Source organism: Hylaeus volcanicus, chromosome 2 (genome assembly GCF_026283585.1).
Source record: "Hylaeus volcanicus isolate JK05 chromosome 2, UHH_iyHylVolc1.0_haploid, whole genome shotgun sequence".
Classification (NCBI taxonomy): domain Eukaryota; kingdom Metazoa; phylum Arthropoda; class Insecta; order Hymenoptera; family Colletidae; genus Hylaeus; species Hylaeus volcanicus.
Window position 1 is genome coordinate 29,684,742 of NC_071977.1, and position 13,151 is coordinate 29,697,892.

General features: G+C 35.4%; 3 protein-coding genes across 3 annotated transcripts in view; all 3 read right to left on the minus strand.

Annotated features, from left to right (window-relative positions):
- Positions 1-4,846, minus strand: part of LOC128872358 (probable G-protein coupled receptor B0563.6) — a 29,603-nt gene extending 24,757 nt beyond the window's left edge. The window contains exon 1 of the mRNA XM_054114965.1: positions 4,600-4,846. The gene's annotated coding sequence lies outside the window, so the exon portion shown is untranslated. The remainder of the gene's footprint in view (positions 1-4,599) is intronic.
- Positions 4,847-5,709: 863 nt separating this feature from the next.
- LOC128872127 (sodium/hydrogen exchanger 8) lies at positions 5,710-9,580 on the minus strand. The gene is made up of 5 exons (XM_054114507.1): positions 8,277-9,580; positions 8,022-8,191; positions 7,568-7,939; positions 7,160-7,491; positions 5,710-6,837 (listed from the first exon to the last, which is right to left on the minus strand). Exons 1-5 carry the CDS (start codon positions 9,568-9,570, stop codon positions 6,813-6,815), a joined length of 2,193 nt encoding a protein of 730 aa, XP_053970482.1. The 5' UTR covers positions 9,571-9,580; the 3' UTR covers positions 5,710-6,812.
- Positions 9,581-9,917: 337 nt separating this feature from the next.
- Positions 9,918-12,411, minus strand: LOC128872128 (2-(3-amino-3-carboxypropyl)histidine synthase subunit 2). The gene is made up of 5 exons (XM_054114508.1): positions 11,728-12,411; positions 11,116-11,449; positions 10,549-11,030; positions 10,170-10,464; positions 9,918-10,092 (listed from the first exon to the last, which is right to left on the minus strand). The coding sequence occupies exons 1-5, from the start codon at positions 11,851-11,853 to the stop codon at positions 9,929-9,931; spliced, it is 1,401 nt and encodes a 466-aa protein (XP_053970483.1). The 5' UTR covers positions 11,854-12,411; the 3' UTR covers positions 9,918-9,928.
- Positions 12,412-13,151: the final 740 nt, after the last annotated feature.

Sequence of the window (13,151 nt, forward strand, 5' to 3'; positions counted from 1 at the left end):
CGTTCGTTTTCTCGAAACACGTACAAACGACTGTGCAAAGTTTGGAAAAGCTGTCGACGACGGTGTTTGAGAAAAAAATTCACGAAGAAGCACCGTCGTTTTAGCATCCTAAATCGGAAAAGCCCATTGATATTAAATGGACCGCCCTCGCCGAGTTTACTTTTACGTACGGATATTATGCCACTGAATAATTTACATACAAATTTGCGCGTACTTTACGCAGGAAGAATATTAACGGAGTCACCCCGTAGCTCCGCGCACTGTTTTTGCTTACCATTAATTTCAAAGATACAGGTGATACGTTTTGTCGGAAACGAGAATTTTGTATCTCGGATAGGGAAGGACTTCGAGAAACGAAGTTTCTAATTAAGGACGAGGGCTTATCGTTCGAGACGATTCCCGATTACGGTTACGAGTATGTTCGCCGATAAGCGCGCGTTACGAAATTTATGAATACTACGAAACGACTATTTTCTCGACAAACAGACAACGATGCCCCGATCCATCCTCGATTACGAACAAAAATATTTAGAAACATTACACGCAACGGTTTGCGCGAGACGTCGTAGAATACGCACACGATCGGCATTTTTCCATCGACCCGGAGACGTTACATTCTTCTTCGTTCGTTTATAAGAATCATTTCTGGTTCTCTCGAGGGCGCAGGCTATGGATATTCTTATACAAATGCTTATATAAACGGACGTTATTTATTTGATGTAACGGTATTCCAGCCGTTCCATCGATCGAGAAAGGTTAAATAAAAAATTCATAATTCGTAACTCGATGTTTATTCGCGAGTAATAGCTTACATTCGATGTACAATTCATTTCCAGTGTGACACATCCAACATTCGTCGCGGCGTGATAATAAATATTTCCGTTACGTCGTCGATGCTCGAGATATCGTGCGTTCGTCCGTCCGGGGGTGGCGGATGATTCGATTCGATTCGATTCGATTATTCGGCTCACGTCGAGCGTGCAACATTTTTAATTTAAGTTCGACGGGAACCCGCACTGTTTTTGCTCGCATTCGCGGCTCGTGAATAGATTTTAAATGAGGTCGTAACGACGCCGCGAGATCAGGTTGTTTCCGCCGCGCGGAGGAACGTCACCGATAACACGGACGTTAACGTCGGGATCCTGGAATCGGTAGCGTGATTTAGTCTCGAACCGTCCGACCGAAGTCGGGAGAAAGAATTCTTTCGAAGGGTCGCGTAGAATAGCGCGCCAGATTGGTCAAACCGGAAGGGGACACCGCCTCGAACGACGAGGGACAAATTCTGCTCCTCGTACAGGACGTTCCAGCGATCGTATAAAATTAACATATAAAAGAGAAGAGCGCGAAAGTAGAGGTTAAAATTGTACGTGGTGCTTACGAAGGTGGTGCTCTATATCTTGTCCTCTCATCTACGAATTTCAAGCAATGGGATTGATTGCGAGAATAAATATTTAGTCTGTAAATCTTTATACGTTTTAACCCTTTGCGCTCGAGGCATTCGTCTATAGAATCGAATCCGGTCCATTTTTATAATAAATTTCTGTGAAACCAGAAACTCTACTTCGAAGAAAAACATCTACGAACGTTCGTGACTCGATGTCTCGTTATTTCAATTAATAATTAGGCTCGAGGCATTTGTCTATAGAATCGAATCCAGTCCATTTTTATAATAAATTTCTGTGAAACCAGAAACTCTACTTCGAAGAAAAACATCTACGAACGTTCGTGACTCGATGTCTCGTTATTTCAATTAATAATTAGGCGATGTAAGCGAATATGAAATTGTACGTTCACGAAATCACTTTTAAATTACATATGCCGCCCTAGAGGCGCCCCACCCGAGCGCAAAAGGTTAACGTTTATTTCTAGGACGCGGAAGGACGTCTTTTCGTCGCAAGAGTCGAACTAAAAGTGAAAGCTTTGTCCAAAGTGCATAGGAAAAGTGAAAGCTTTTTTGTCGTAGAAGGAAAACACGGCTTGTCCGAAGTTTGTCTTCGTTTCCTTATTTGGAAAATCTTCAAAAGGGTGGTCCACGTGTTTTTCGCACTGCCCTCTCGAACACAAGATACAAATACTGTCAGAGGCCCAACTACGAAGGCAGCAGAAACGAAACTTTCCCTTATGAGAGATACAGTGTCTCCTCGACTCTAGATTTATTTTCGTTGCGTTTATTTAATAACGAACCAACATTCTCCTTTATATCCTGTATTCTTCGATAACACGTATTCTTCGTTTCGAATTTAACCGATACGAAGAAACACCCCGTTTCCGGTTGAACCGCGATTGCTGGGACAACGTGCGCAAAAAACTGAGAACGTGTCCAGTCGACGTAACTTCGCCGGGAAAGTTAGCCAAGGAACTTCTGATTCCGTTAGGAGCGTCGCGAAACGCCACGAGAACTGGGCAACAAATAACCTTATTTACAAAGGGCGTTCTTACGAATAGAGCACGGTTTGTTATTGATTGTCGGCGGATATTTGTTGTTATTCGACGCGCAAAGTGGTCCGTGCGCCAGGTAATCCCGTAATAATTCCACGTTTGATACCTCGAGACCCGACCGATCCTCGTTCGCTCATCCCTTTCGTAAATTATACTCCGCCGCGATAATTAGGTCTGCTCGTGGTTGGTGGAGGGATTCAGCCTAACGTACAGGAATAACGTTTGGTTGGAACTTCGTACAACTTCGTATAACTTCGTATACCGACGAGATTAAGAACTTCTTCATCTCTGGTCGCGAACTAACGGTGAACAATCGGATACGAATAAATCATGTTGGATTATGTACATGTACATTTGCGTCAAGCAAAAATGAATCTAGCGTTGAGAGGCGCTGCCCTTTCTGTTTGTTAAGGGGTTAGTCGCAGTCAGGAAGAGGAAAAACGACGTTTGTGATTTTTTCTTAATTACTAAATAATAATTTGCATAAGTAACAATTTAGTATATTATAAAGCATGTGTCAGAATTTTCTTTTTTTTTTTTAGTGAACGTTAGAATTCCTCTGTCGCGTAGACTTGAGCTTTTACTTAGTTCTCGTTCGTTCTCCAAACAGTCAACACGTCTTTCCAAGAATAAAGTAGACGTTAAAAATAAAATAAAAAGACCGTTATTAATTCCACCCATTTCCAATGAATCGTAATAGACCGTGGGATTTCGAGGTGATTCGTCCGAATATCGCGTCAATTTTTAAAGATTTCTGAAATGTCATTCTTTGGATTCTTTTAATCCTTTTTTTTTTTTTTTTAATCCTTTTACCGACAAAGGTTTACAAGGCAGCCGCGATAGCCTATTGTTCAAGGCCGTTGAAAGTTTCCCGTTAAACGCAAAGTTACGAACAAGGTATGCGATAACTGCCGCGTTAGGGAACATAACGCATAAACGTAACGCGTTAGGAAAACTCGGATCGTCCGATGAAAAGCCGGTGCTCGTACACGTTTCAGACCCTTCGCGAGCACCTGCCGATACTAATGCAAAAGTTCGCTTTAACTCGCGTTTCCAGCGTATTCATAATTTAACGAGTGCCTTCCATCGGAAGTAGCTCGGATGTCTGCGTCGCGTTTCACGTCCGCTTCGCGACGGTAAAGATGGATTAAAAAGTAAAGAGACGTTTTAACTGATTGCGTTGTCAGTTTTAACTCGAATCCGATATCCCGCTGATTTTCCCGTCCGTGCACGAACTCGATCCTCGATAGAAAGAGATGCGCAAGACGGTAAACGTACGCGTTCGCCAATTTTCATCATTTCACAGGTACAAAAATCGCTAACGACAGCTGAAAAGTATCTTACTTTTTTTTTTTTTATTAATGTAGCTCAAGATTGCTAATTATTCCGTTGTACAGGTCAGTCTAGTTCGTTTATCGGAGATGGAACATAAAAGTAAAAGCAACATGGAAAGCATTCGTGTGCATTCGAACGAGAACAAAGGCAGAAGAAAGTACGACTAATAGAAGAATACATACAGTCGGTGTAATAAGTAGACGACGGATCTTTGTGCATTTATGAGAAATTTGAACGTGCAAGAAATTACAAAATGCAAACAATATGCAAGAATATAGAAAAGATTGAAAGTAAAGTTCATGTTATGATATTTGCAGAACAAAATAAATTTCTATTTAGGTTCAATTTTTCTAGGCACCTTCGCAAAGATTTTATTTTGCGTAAAGATCCGCTGTCTAATAAGTATTCGTATTAATAAGTATTCGTACAGGAAGCATTTATTTTAAATGGGATCCTGTACGAATACTTTTTACACTGACTGTATTTAAATCTGTATTTAAATAAAGGGAAGAAACGCAAAGGAGAAACTTTTTTAATAAATACCGTACCCTGCGATGATTCAAAAGACGTAAGGTTTGTTTAGAAGTCCCGTGACGCCAGGAGTCCGCGAATAAAAAAAATAGGATAGACAAGACAGTTTGTACAACTTGGGAGGAATTTCGAATAGGGCACACATTGATGTAAATTGTTTTCATTCGTTCGTCTGTCTGTCGATGTCACATGTCACTATGCACTTTTGATGTACACCCCGTCGTACATAACGATGTTTATAACAGATGGCGATAAGCAGCCGAGAAGATATTCTTCGTAATAAGTTCCACGTACCTTTGAAAGGGTTCCACTTTCCATGCTATGCTGCTTGTAAACGTGGAAAGGGACGACCGAATGCGAGCCGAAAGTTTTTGGACATTTCGGTTTCGCGCCGAATTTCAAGTGGTGAAACGAAAGAACGGTAGTAACAGGGCGACGCTCGTAGCGCGTCGCAACGCCGACTGAAGAGATACGCGGTGAGGACGTAGACAGCGAACAGCGGGAGTCGAGGCGCATGCACCGTGATACGTAGTGCCAAAGAGTATTAGATCTAATACTCTTTGCATAGTGCAATGAAACGGAAACGTTTGACGGAATCCAACAGAGAAAGCCAGTAATCGAGAGACTATCGGAAATTTCCTGATACAGAGTAAGAAACGATATTCAAATAGAATTTTTATTCTTGGTTCATCTCGCTATCCTTTATCCGCGAGCATGTCCATTAGCGAGAAAATGAAGCCATCTAGCGGTGAATAACCCGAACTAATTAAGGAGTATGGTCAGCGCCTCTATCAGGAAAACGCTCAAGTTTGTCGCGGATTAGTTCCAGCTGTCGCCGATAGATGGCACTATTTCTAGGGTATTTACCGACGTCGGTCGGTACTTTACCATCATGTCGGTAAATACCCTAGAAATTGCGCCATCTATCGGTGACAGTCCGAACTAATCGATGACAAACTTGAGCATTTTCCCGATAGATGGCGCTATTTATAGGGGGTATTTGCCGAAATGCTGGTAAAGTACCAACCGACGTCGGTAAATACCCTAGAAATAGCGCCATCTATCGGTGACAGCTCGAACTAATCGAGGACAAGCTTGGGCGTTCTCCCGGTGGTGCGCTGTACGGAGGTCGGAATTTTAGTTCCACCTATTCACCGCGAGATGGATATTCATTTGAGCGAAAACAGCGGGAACCCACAAGAGAAAACGTGGTAGTTTAAAAGTTTAACAAAAGAAGGCTTGTAGTAAATAATACGATAATGAGATACGAAGAAAATTGTAATAATTTCATTACATCATTGTTCAATCAATTCATACATCTAAATTGTTCTATGAAATAACATAATGTTCTGAAACATAATTCACGCGGATTAATATAATTTAAATTTTCTATAAGTATAATTTTCGATGCTATCAAAACAATAAAATAGGTTGATGAAAATACACATTTTATACGATTGAAATTCAAATACAGTGTATTAAACACATTATACATATAAAATATAACAATATTATATAAAATACGTTAATAATATAATAGGATATTTACAGATGTTACAGAAAATAATGAAGAAAAAGAAGAACATAGGAAGATTAGTGGCAAGAATGAAGTTAAACTTTCATTACAAACTAAGAGTCAATGAAAATTGTCGTTGTTAGATTATAAAAACATAAAATTTAAAATGTATTACTTGGGTACAGAGACATATGTTAATTTATTAGACTAAAACTGTTAAAAGAAAAGTTAGTAAATATCCTATTATTATACATCTTTATCTATGATATCCATATGAATGTCAAAAATATGTAATTCTTTAAAACACAAAACATTTTTAAGGATTTAAACGATCAAACGTATATTGACTTGTAATAATTTTGGTATATATGCCATGTATAGCTACAGTAGTTTTATGAAATTAAGCTTATTACACTTAACATTAAGTATTTAGTGCCATATGAATACTATACTTTATACAGATACTTATGTCACAAGATATGCAGTATAACCAGTGTGTAAAGATTAATATACATAACTTTCTTTGTGCAGAAATTTAAATCTCCAAAGTATCACATATTTCTCCTCTTCCTCGCGTTACCTACCTATTACTGATTAAATGAAAAGGAACGAAATAATACTCGTATTCCTATCTGCTACTCGTAGTATCAAATAGGAGCTTCAAAAGTATAATTTATACTTAGTGTTTCTATATATTGTATGTACTATGTTATATTGTTCCATTTCACTCATTAACTCACAATTGCTATTTCACTTGCAACTGATGACTTTGTATACGGTAACAAATTATTATAACGGAACTGTACTTTTGTACTAAGGCGTTAACAATTTCCTAATTTCCTAACTGTAAGATTAATTACGTTAGTATGCATGAACTTGGGGTTTTTTCGCAAGTACAACATTAATAATGCAATGTTAACTTCATGCTTTAGTACACCAATACTTTTAACCGATGAAATAATCCACAAATTTATCTATATAAATTCGACTATTAATTTGACCAATCCACGTCCTCTCTGTAAATTAATTGTAAATGTATTAATTATTCAAAACTCTTAACGAATACTGGGTACACCCCTTCACCAACAATAAGCCCTGAGAGCAAAGCAACACATCATTATTTTTCATTAATACCTCAAGTTTCCAGAGAACAAATAAACTTTAAAAATATACATTTAAAATTATATAGTAAAAAATTTGCAATCGCACAAAATATTTCCTTTAAATAGTAGTGGACATTGTTAACGGTAAATGTTTATGTACATTTACATATAAGCACAGCATTGATAGCACACATAGCACACCCACGCAACAATAAATTATATACTCAATATAGACCCGTGACTTGGACGTCCTTTGGTATGTTTTCCATGTACTTGACTTCTACTTTCCCCGGATAGATTTATATTTAATTGGGCGGTTGACGCGGTAGTTACTTCATCATCTGATTCCATAGGACTAATTCGAATAGCTTGGTACCATTGATTTGTTAAATCTGTCATTTGAGATTTACAATCTTTCAATTCTTGTTGAGTAAATCTCCTCGTGAAAAATGGAATAAAAAACTTTAGATCCCATCTTGCAAAACCACGAATTCGTGATTGAAGGAAAGATACTTCTATTTCCTCTTCTGTAAGCTCCGACAAATGTTCAGAATCTATTGTTTGTCCCTAAGATAAACAGATAGCACACAAAATGTAGAAATGTTTTTTGCACACATCTATTTAGAAGTATATACAAACATACCCATTCTCTAGTTTTACTCAGCGAAATTTCTTTGTCCTTTCTCTTTCTCCTACTATTACTCTTTTGTTTCTTTTCTGCTCTCAAAAACTTTAATAGTGGCATAGTAGAACCACCAAATATTAACGTTGTGAATAACACTATAATTAATGTAGTAGTAATAATCACGTGTCGTGTTTCATCACTAAAATTCAAATGAAGTGACAAAGCATAAGAAATAGCACCGCGTAAGCCGCTAAACCACATTATAAACATCATTTTTCTAGTAATCTGATGTTCCCGAAAACGATTAACGAGAAGAGCTAGAGGAAATATGTTTGCAGCTCTACCAATGAGACACAGAATTATGGACCACACTACTAATGCTGGTTCAACCTATAAGTGAAATAAAATTATAGTAAAAACATAATGTAATGTGTAAGGTAATAAATATAGTAATTTGTTAGTATTATTTTACCCTGTGTCTAAAGCTGAACAAAGCCAAACCCAAGTACGCAAATACGCAAGTTTCAGCAATAAATGCCAAAGTTCTCATAGTCTGTTGCATTGTAATCTGAGTAACAGTTGATAAATTGAAATGTGTATAATGTGACATTACAATTCCATTAAACAAAATTGCCATGATACCTAAAAGGTTTTGTTATACACTTGAATGTTACCATTTCGTTAAGCACATTAGAATAATGTTAGATTTAAACATTCAAATTCTTACCAGATAACTGTATGCCTTCTGCCAGAACATATGGCGCATAAGTAAATACCAACATAAGTCCAAATTCAAGAGAAGGATTTTTCCTGAGATCCACATGTTTAAGTAATAACGCACTTATAAGAGCAAAGACAACTCCGATGCCAGCAGAAGCAAAGAACATAAGACAAAATCTATTTAAACCGAGGATAATAGCTTCGCTAGTAGTTCCTGCATTGTTGGATTCCAATACAGATGTAGTTAATACAATAGAAATTGCATCGTTTAAAATGGATTCACCAAAAACTAACATGTTCAATACAGGATCCACGTCCAAGGCGTGAAATATAGCTACAGTAGCAACTGGATCTACCGCGGATATTAACGATCCGAATGCAAAACTTTCAACAAAACTGAGTTTATATGCTACTTGAGCTAATCCTAATAAATAGATTCCAGCACCAATAACAAATGCTGATATTGCTGTGCCAAATATAGCAAAAACTAAAATACTACCGATATTTTGAAAGAAATTTCCTTTATGCAAATTATACCCTGATTCAAATATGATAGGTGGGAGGAGTACAAGGAAGAAAGCAGTTGGAGAAAAAGCTTCCTCTTTTCTCCAATTAGCTATATTCTGATTCGACATAAGATTTATGATCATACCAATAGCACCTCCCAAGAAAACAATTACTACTGACTCTGGTAGATATTGAAAATTTGTTTGCAGCATAAGATGTATAAGTAGAATGCCCAATGCTAAAACACAAAGAACGAAAAATATAGACATCGAACTGTTATGTTCCTCTTCTGCGGATCCCTTGTCAGGTAATACTGGTTCTGCTGGCGTAACAGTTGTTGTACTCGTATTTGTTGTATTGCTAATGTCTGAACTTTGCGATGGAACTGTGAAATCTGGTATAATGCTTCCATTTTTATCGTTAATAATATTTGTTGGTACTGTATTAACTTTTTCAGTGGTCTGATTACTTTCACGTTCAGGCCGAACTGTACTTGTATATGTAGTTTCAGATTTAGTGTTTATTATTACGCTCGTCACAGTAGTGTTCGACTTTGAATCAGTAGTTCGAGATTTTTCAGAGACACCTGATTCCGTGGAATTGCTGGTAGCCAAATTTGTTTGGGTATCGACTGGTAACGTGGTGCTCTTATTATGCAACGTGACATTTTCATGTTTGAGGTTAGAAGTTTCTTGAGTGCATGACGCTACGATACACGCACCAAGAACAAAAAGTATCGTAAAAACAGTCAAACTTTTACATGCGTGTTTATTATTAGCAGAATACAAATTCATTTTGAAAAGTATTTGTACATTATTACACGATATTTGGACACGTCTTACTCTAGTCAGTTTAACATTGCGATAATGACAGAGCACAGCTGATCACAGGATATTTCGATATCTCGCTACGCTCACGTCAGCAATGCAGCACGTGCTCAGCCAAAAAGTAGTTACTCCGTTCTGATTATGATTGACAAATTCGTACGAATTGTTTGTTTCATAATATATAATACGAAGAGTAAATATAATATACAAAAATTTGAAGAAAAAAAAGGGAAATTGTACTAAATAATAAATATTTTGAAAAATTTTTGTTTTTAAAAAAAAATTGTATTATATTAAGGAAATGATTCTATTTATTACAGGTCCGTTAATTTTTTTCTACTGAAACACATTCATTCTCATAACAATTTGGTATACCGTGGCGGCCAATTTCTGCTGAATGCACTGCATCTTTACCTAATCTTTGTTCAACTCCTTTCCACGATCTATTATGTAAAAATTCTGCCCCAGCTTTTCCAATCGCGACAACACCTAATTCAATCGAAATAATAATATTAGGTAAATTTGTACTAATCGATTTTTCTTACCATATATAAATGGTATAATACCTGTTGAATTTTTAATTGCCAATGCATCCATAGTATCTGTACACGGAGCATTATCATCGCAATTCCTGAGTTCGCCAGTAATTAAAGAAACGTCTGAATTTGTTGATGCTTTAAATTCAACATAATTCATTCCTCCAGGAAGTATTTGTCTAAAATCCATACAATACTCTCCGTACAATTCTCTTGAACTATTAAATGCTAATTCTACTTCATAAGGCATAAGTATCGGTTTTAAGAATTCTCTAGAATCGAATATTTCATTTTCAGGACACGTTATTACAACGAAAGCATCGATCTGTAAATACACAACGTAAACACACATTTTCGGAGTATCGGTAATAGTTTTAATTAACATTTACGCTATTAATATCCGACATACCTCTGGAAAATTAGCAAGTTTCGTTGGATTGATTTTACCAACGCTTAAAATATAAGATTTCTTATTTTTTTGTTTAAGAATACTTTTAACCAATGTTAATATTTTAAGGTAATCTTTAATGCCTAATGTAGCTACAACAATACCAACAACTTTAGCATCTTTCAATTTTTCTATTAAGAATCTTCTTCTTTTTAGCCATGGTGTATTTAAAGCTTCGTATTCAATGATATTATTATTATCAAAATAATACCACCTTTTTGCAGATATCGTTATTGCTAATATAGAGAATGTTTTTCCATTGCTTCCAAGGAAAAATGCTTCATAATCTTCTACTTTATACTCTTTTTCTAACTTGAAACTTCTACCTAAGATTACTATAGATGAATTATCTCTTGTATCTGTGAATTGTACATTCGAGGTGCAATTCAGAGAGGAAAAGATCAAATTTTTGTAGATGGGACTTAATATTTCGTGTATACTTTCTGGAATTAAAAAATGTTTTCAATAACAATTGATAAATTAAAGCAAGAATCACAATATTTTTTGTAACAGAATTCGAGTACTTACCAATTTTATGCGCGTAAGCGACATCGTAAAAAAATAAAATTCTTTTAGAATTATCTTCGAAATTAGATTTAAATTTGTCGACAACTTCTTTTATGTCTACTTCATTTTTTGGTAAAACATGGTAGACAGGTAATCGAGCAGTTGGATTTAAACAAGCATGACCAAAATGTATTATACTATCTGCGTTAATATGTTGAGCTGCTATTTCATCTACGCAACAACTACCACAAGTAGTATCGCCCAGAATGTACACCTTCTTACCGATATGATTCTCCAAGCGTAACGCTACTTCTACAGAATCGGTTAAAAGGTTATCGGGAAATTGTAGACACACCTGAAAGTATTCGATACCTCAAGTTAACCTTTTTTCGTATACTTATAACTATGCGTTTATTCACAGTGGAATATAATATATTATTTGTATGACTTATGTGTCACATATTGATGAATGAAACTTTGATGACCAATACATATAACCTTTATAATGTATCTTTTTTTTTTCTTTATATTACTGAGGAAGTAGAATAGAATTGAAAATTAAATATTCCATTACAATTTAATTATACAGTTCTAATTGATAAAATATCCATCACATAGATAAAGCATTCAAACCTTATTTAAATTACACGCATCAATCCACTTGCCACATTTTTCCACATCGTAAGGGTCGTCTTCGATAGCATCGTTCATTTCGCGTTTGGTAATTTTTACAGACATTTCTGGAATCATCTGTTTCATGCACTATGCCTTAACATTACAAAAATTATTTACAAACAGGTACATTTGTACGTGTAACGAATACGTCAATGGATCGCACACACGTGCAATTACAAGTTTACTGAAAATCACGTAGGCGTCGCTAATATATATAGACCATGGTCACACACACATACATGCTTTTCGCATTATTACAATGTCCCGGAAAATAATGTTAAACTCGAAATCTTTCATATTTTTGGCAATTTTTACATACGAATAGTTTCTCTTAATATTCAATGAATCATTTGAATATTCATCTTCTTTTTTTTTACAAGTTACGTCTAATTTCTATTCACGATTATTATTGACTTCACAATATATGTAACATTTTTATTTCAACTTACCTTGAAATACTTGTTTACAATAATATTTAAAAAAATCATAGAAATGGATTTAATTTGAATAAATATGAAATATTTAAATGTGAATTTTGATACCTACGAATGTACTTGGATTTTTTTACATATCGAATTATTGTTATTTCATTTCCATTTCTTAAATTTTTTAAGTAATTACATGTTTTAAAAGCATTAATCAAATTAATTTCAAAACAGATATCATTAGTGTACCTACAAGTGGAAAAAGTTAATCTGAAATGCGGGTATTAATTTGTAATTACTACTATAAACATCAATACATACATATATATATATATATATATATATATATATATATATATATATTTATATTTTCTTATATTTAGAGACACACACACACACACACACACACACACACACACACACACACACACACACACACACACACACACACACACACACACACACACAAAACATGCAATTTTATATAAAGGCAGATATTGTAAAAAAGCACATTCAAGCATTTGTTAAAAATTGCCTTACCGTATAAATATTAAATTATACAACGGTTCGTGAAAATCATAATTTGAAGAAAAAATGCAACTAATGATGTTTGATTATATTACAAATGCACACTATTACACCTGGAATATAATAAACTATTTAAATTATGCGAAATACTCGACAATTTTATGTGCCTCTTTACAGTGTTAAAATACGGTATACCTGACAGGGTAAAAAAGTTTACTGAACATTCTCTCATAAGGCACCTAAATTTGTGATTAAAATGGAATATCAATATAATTCCACGATAACGTGGCAGGAGAGGAGTTGTTCATTACAAGATTTTTCATGATATCTAAAATCATGTAATTGATAGTAATAATTACATTTTATCGCGTTAACCACTTGACTTCACTCTCGTCAGGCATTATGCGCTATCATGTAAAAGTTCTCAGT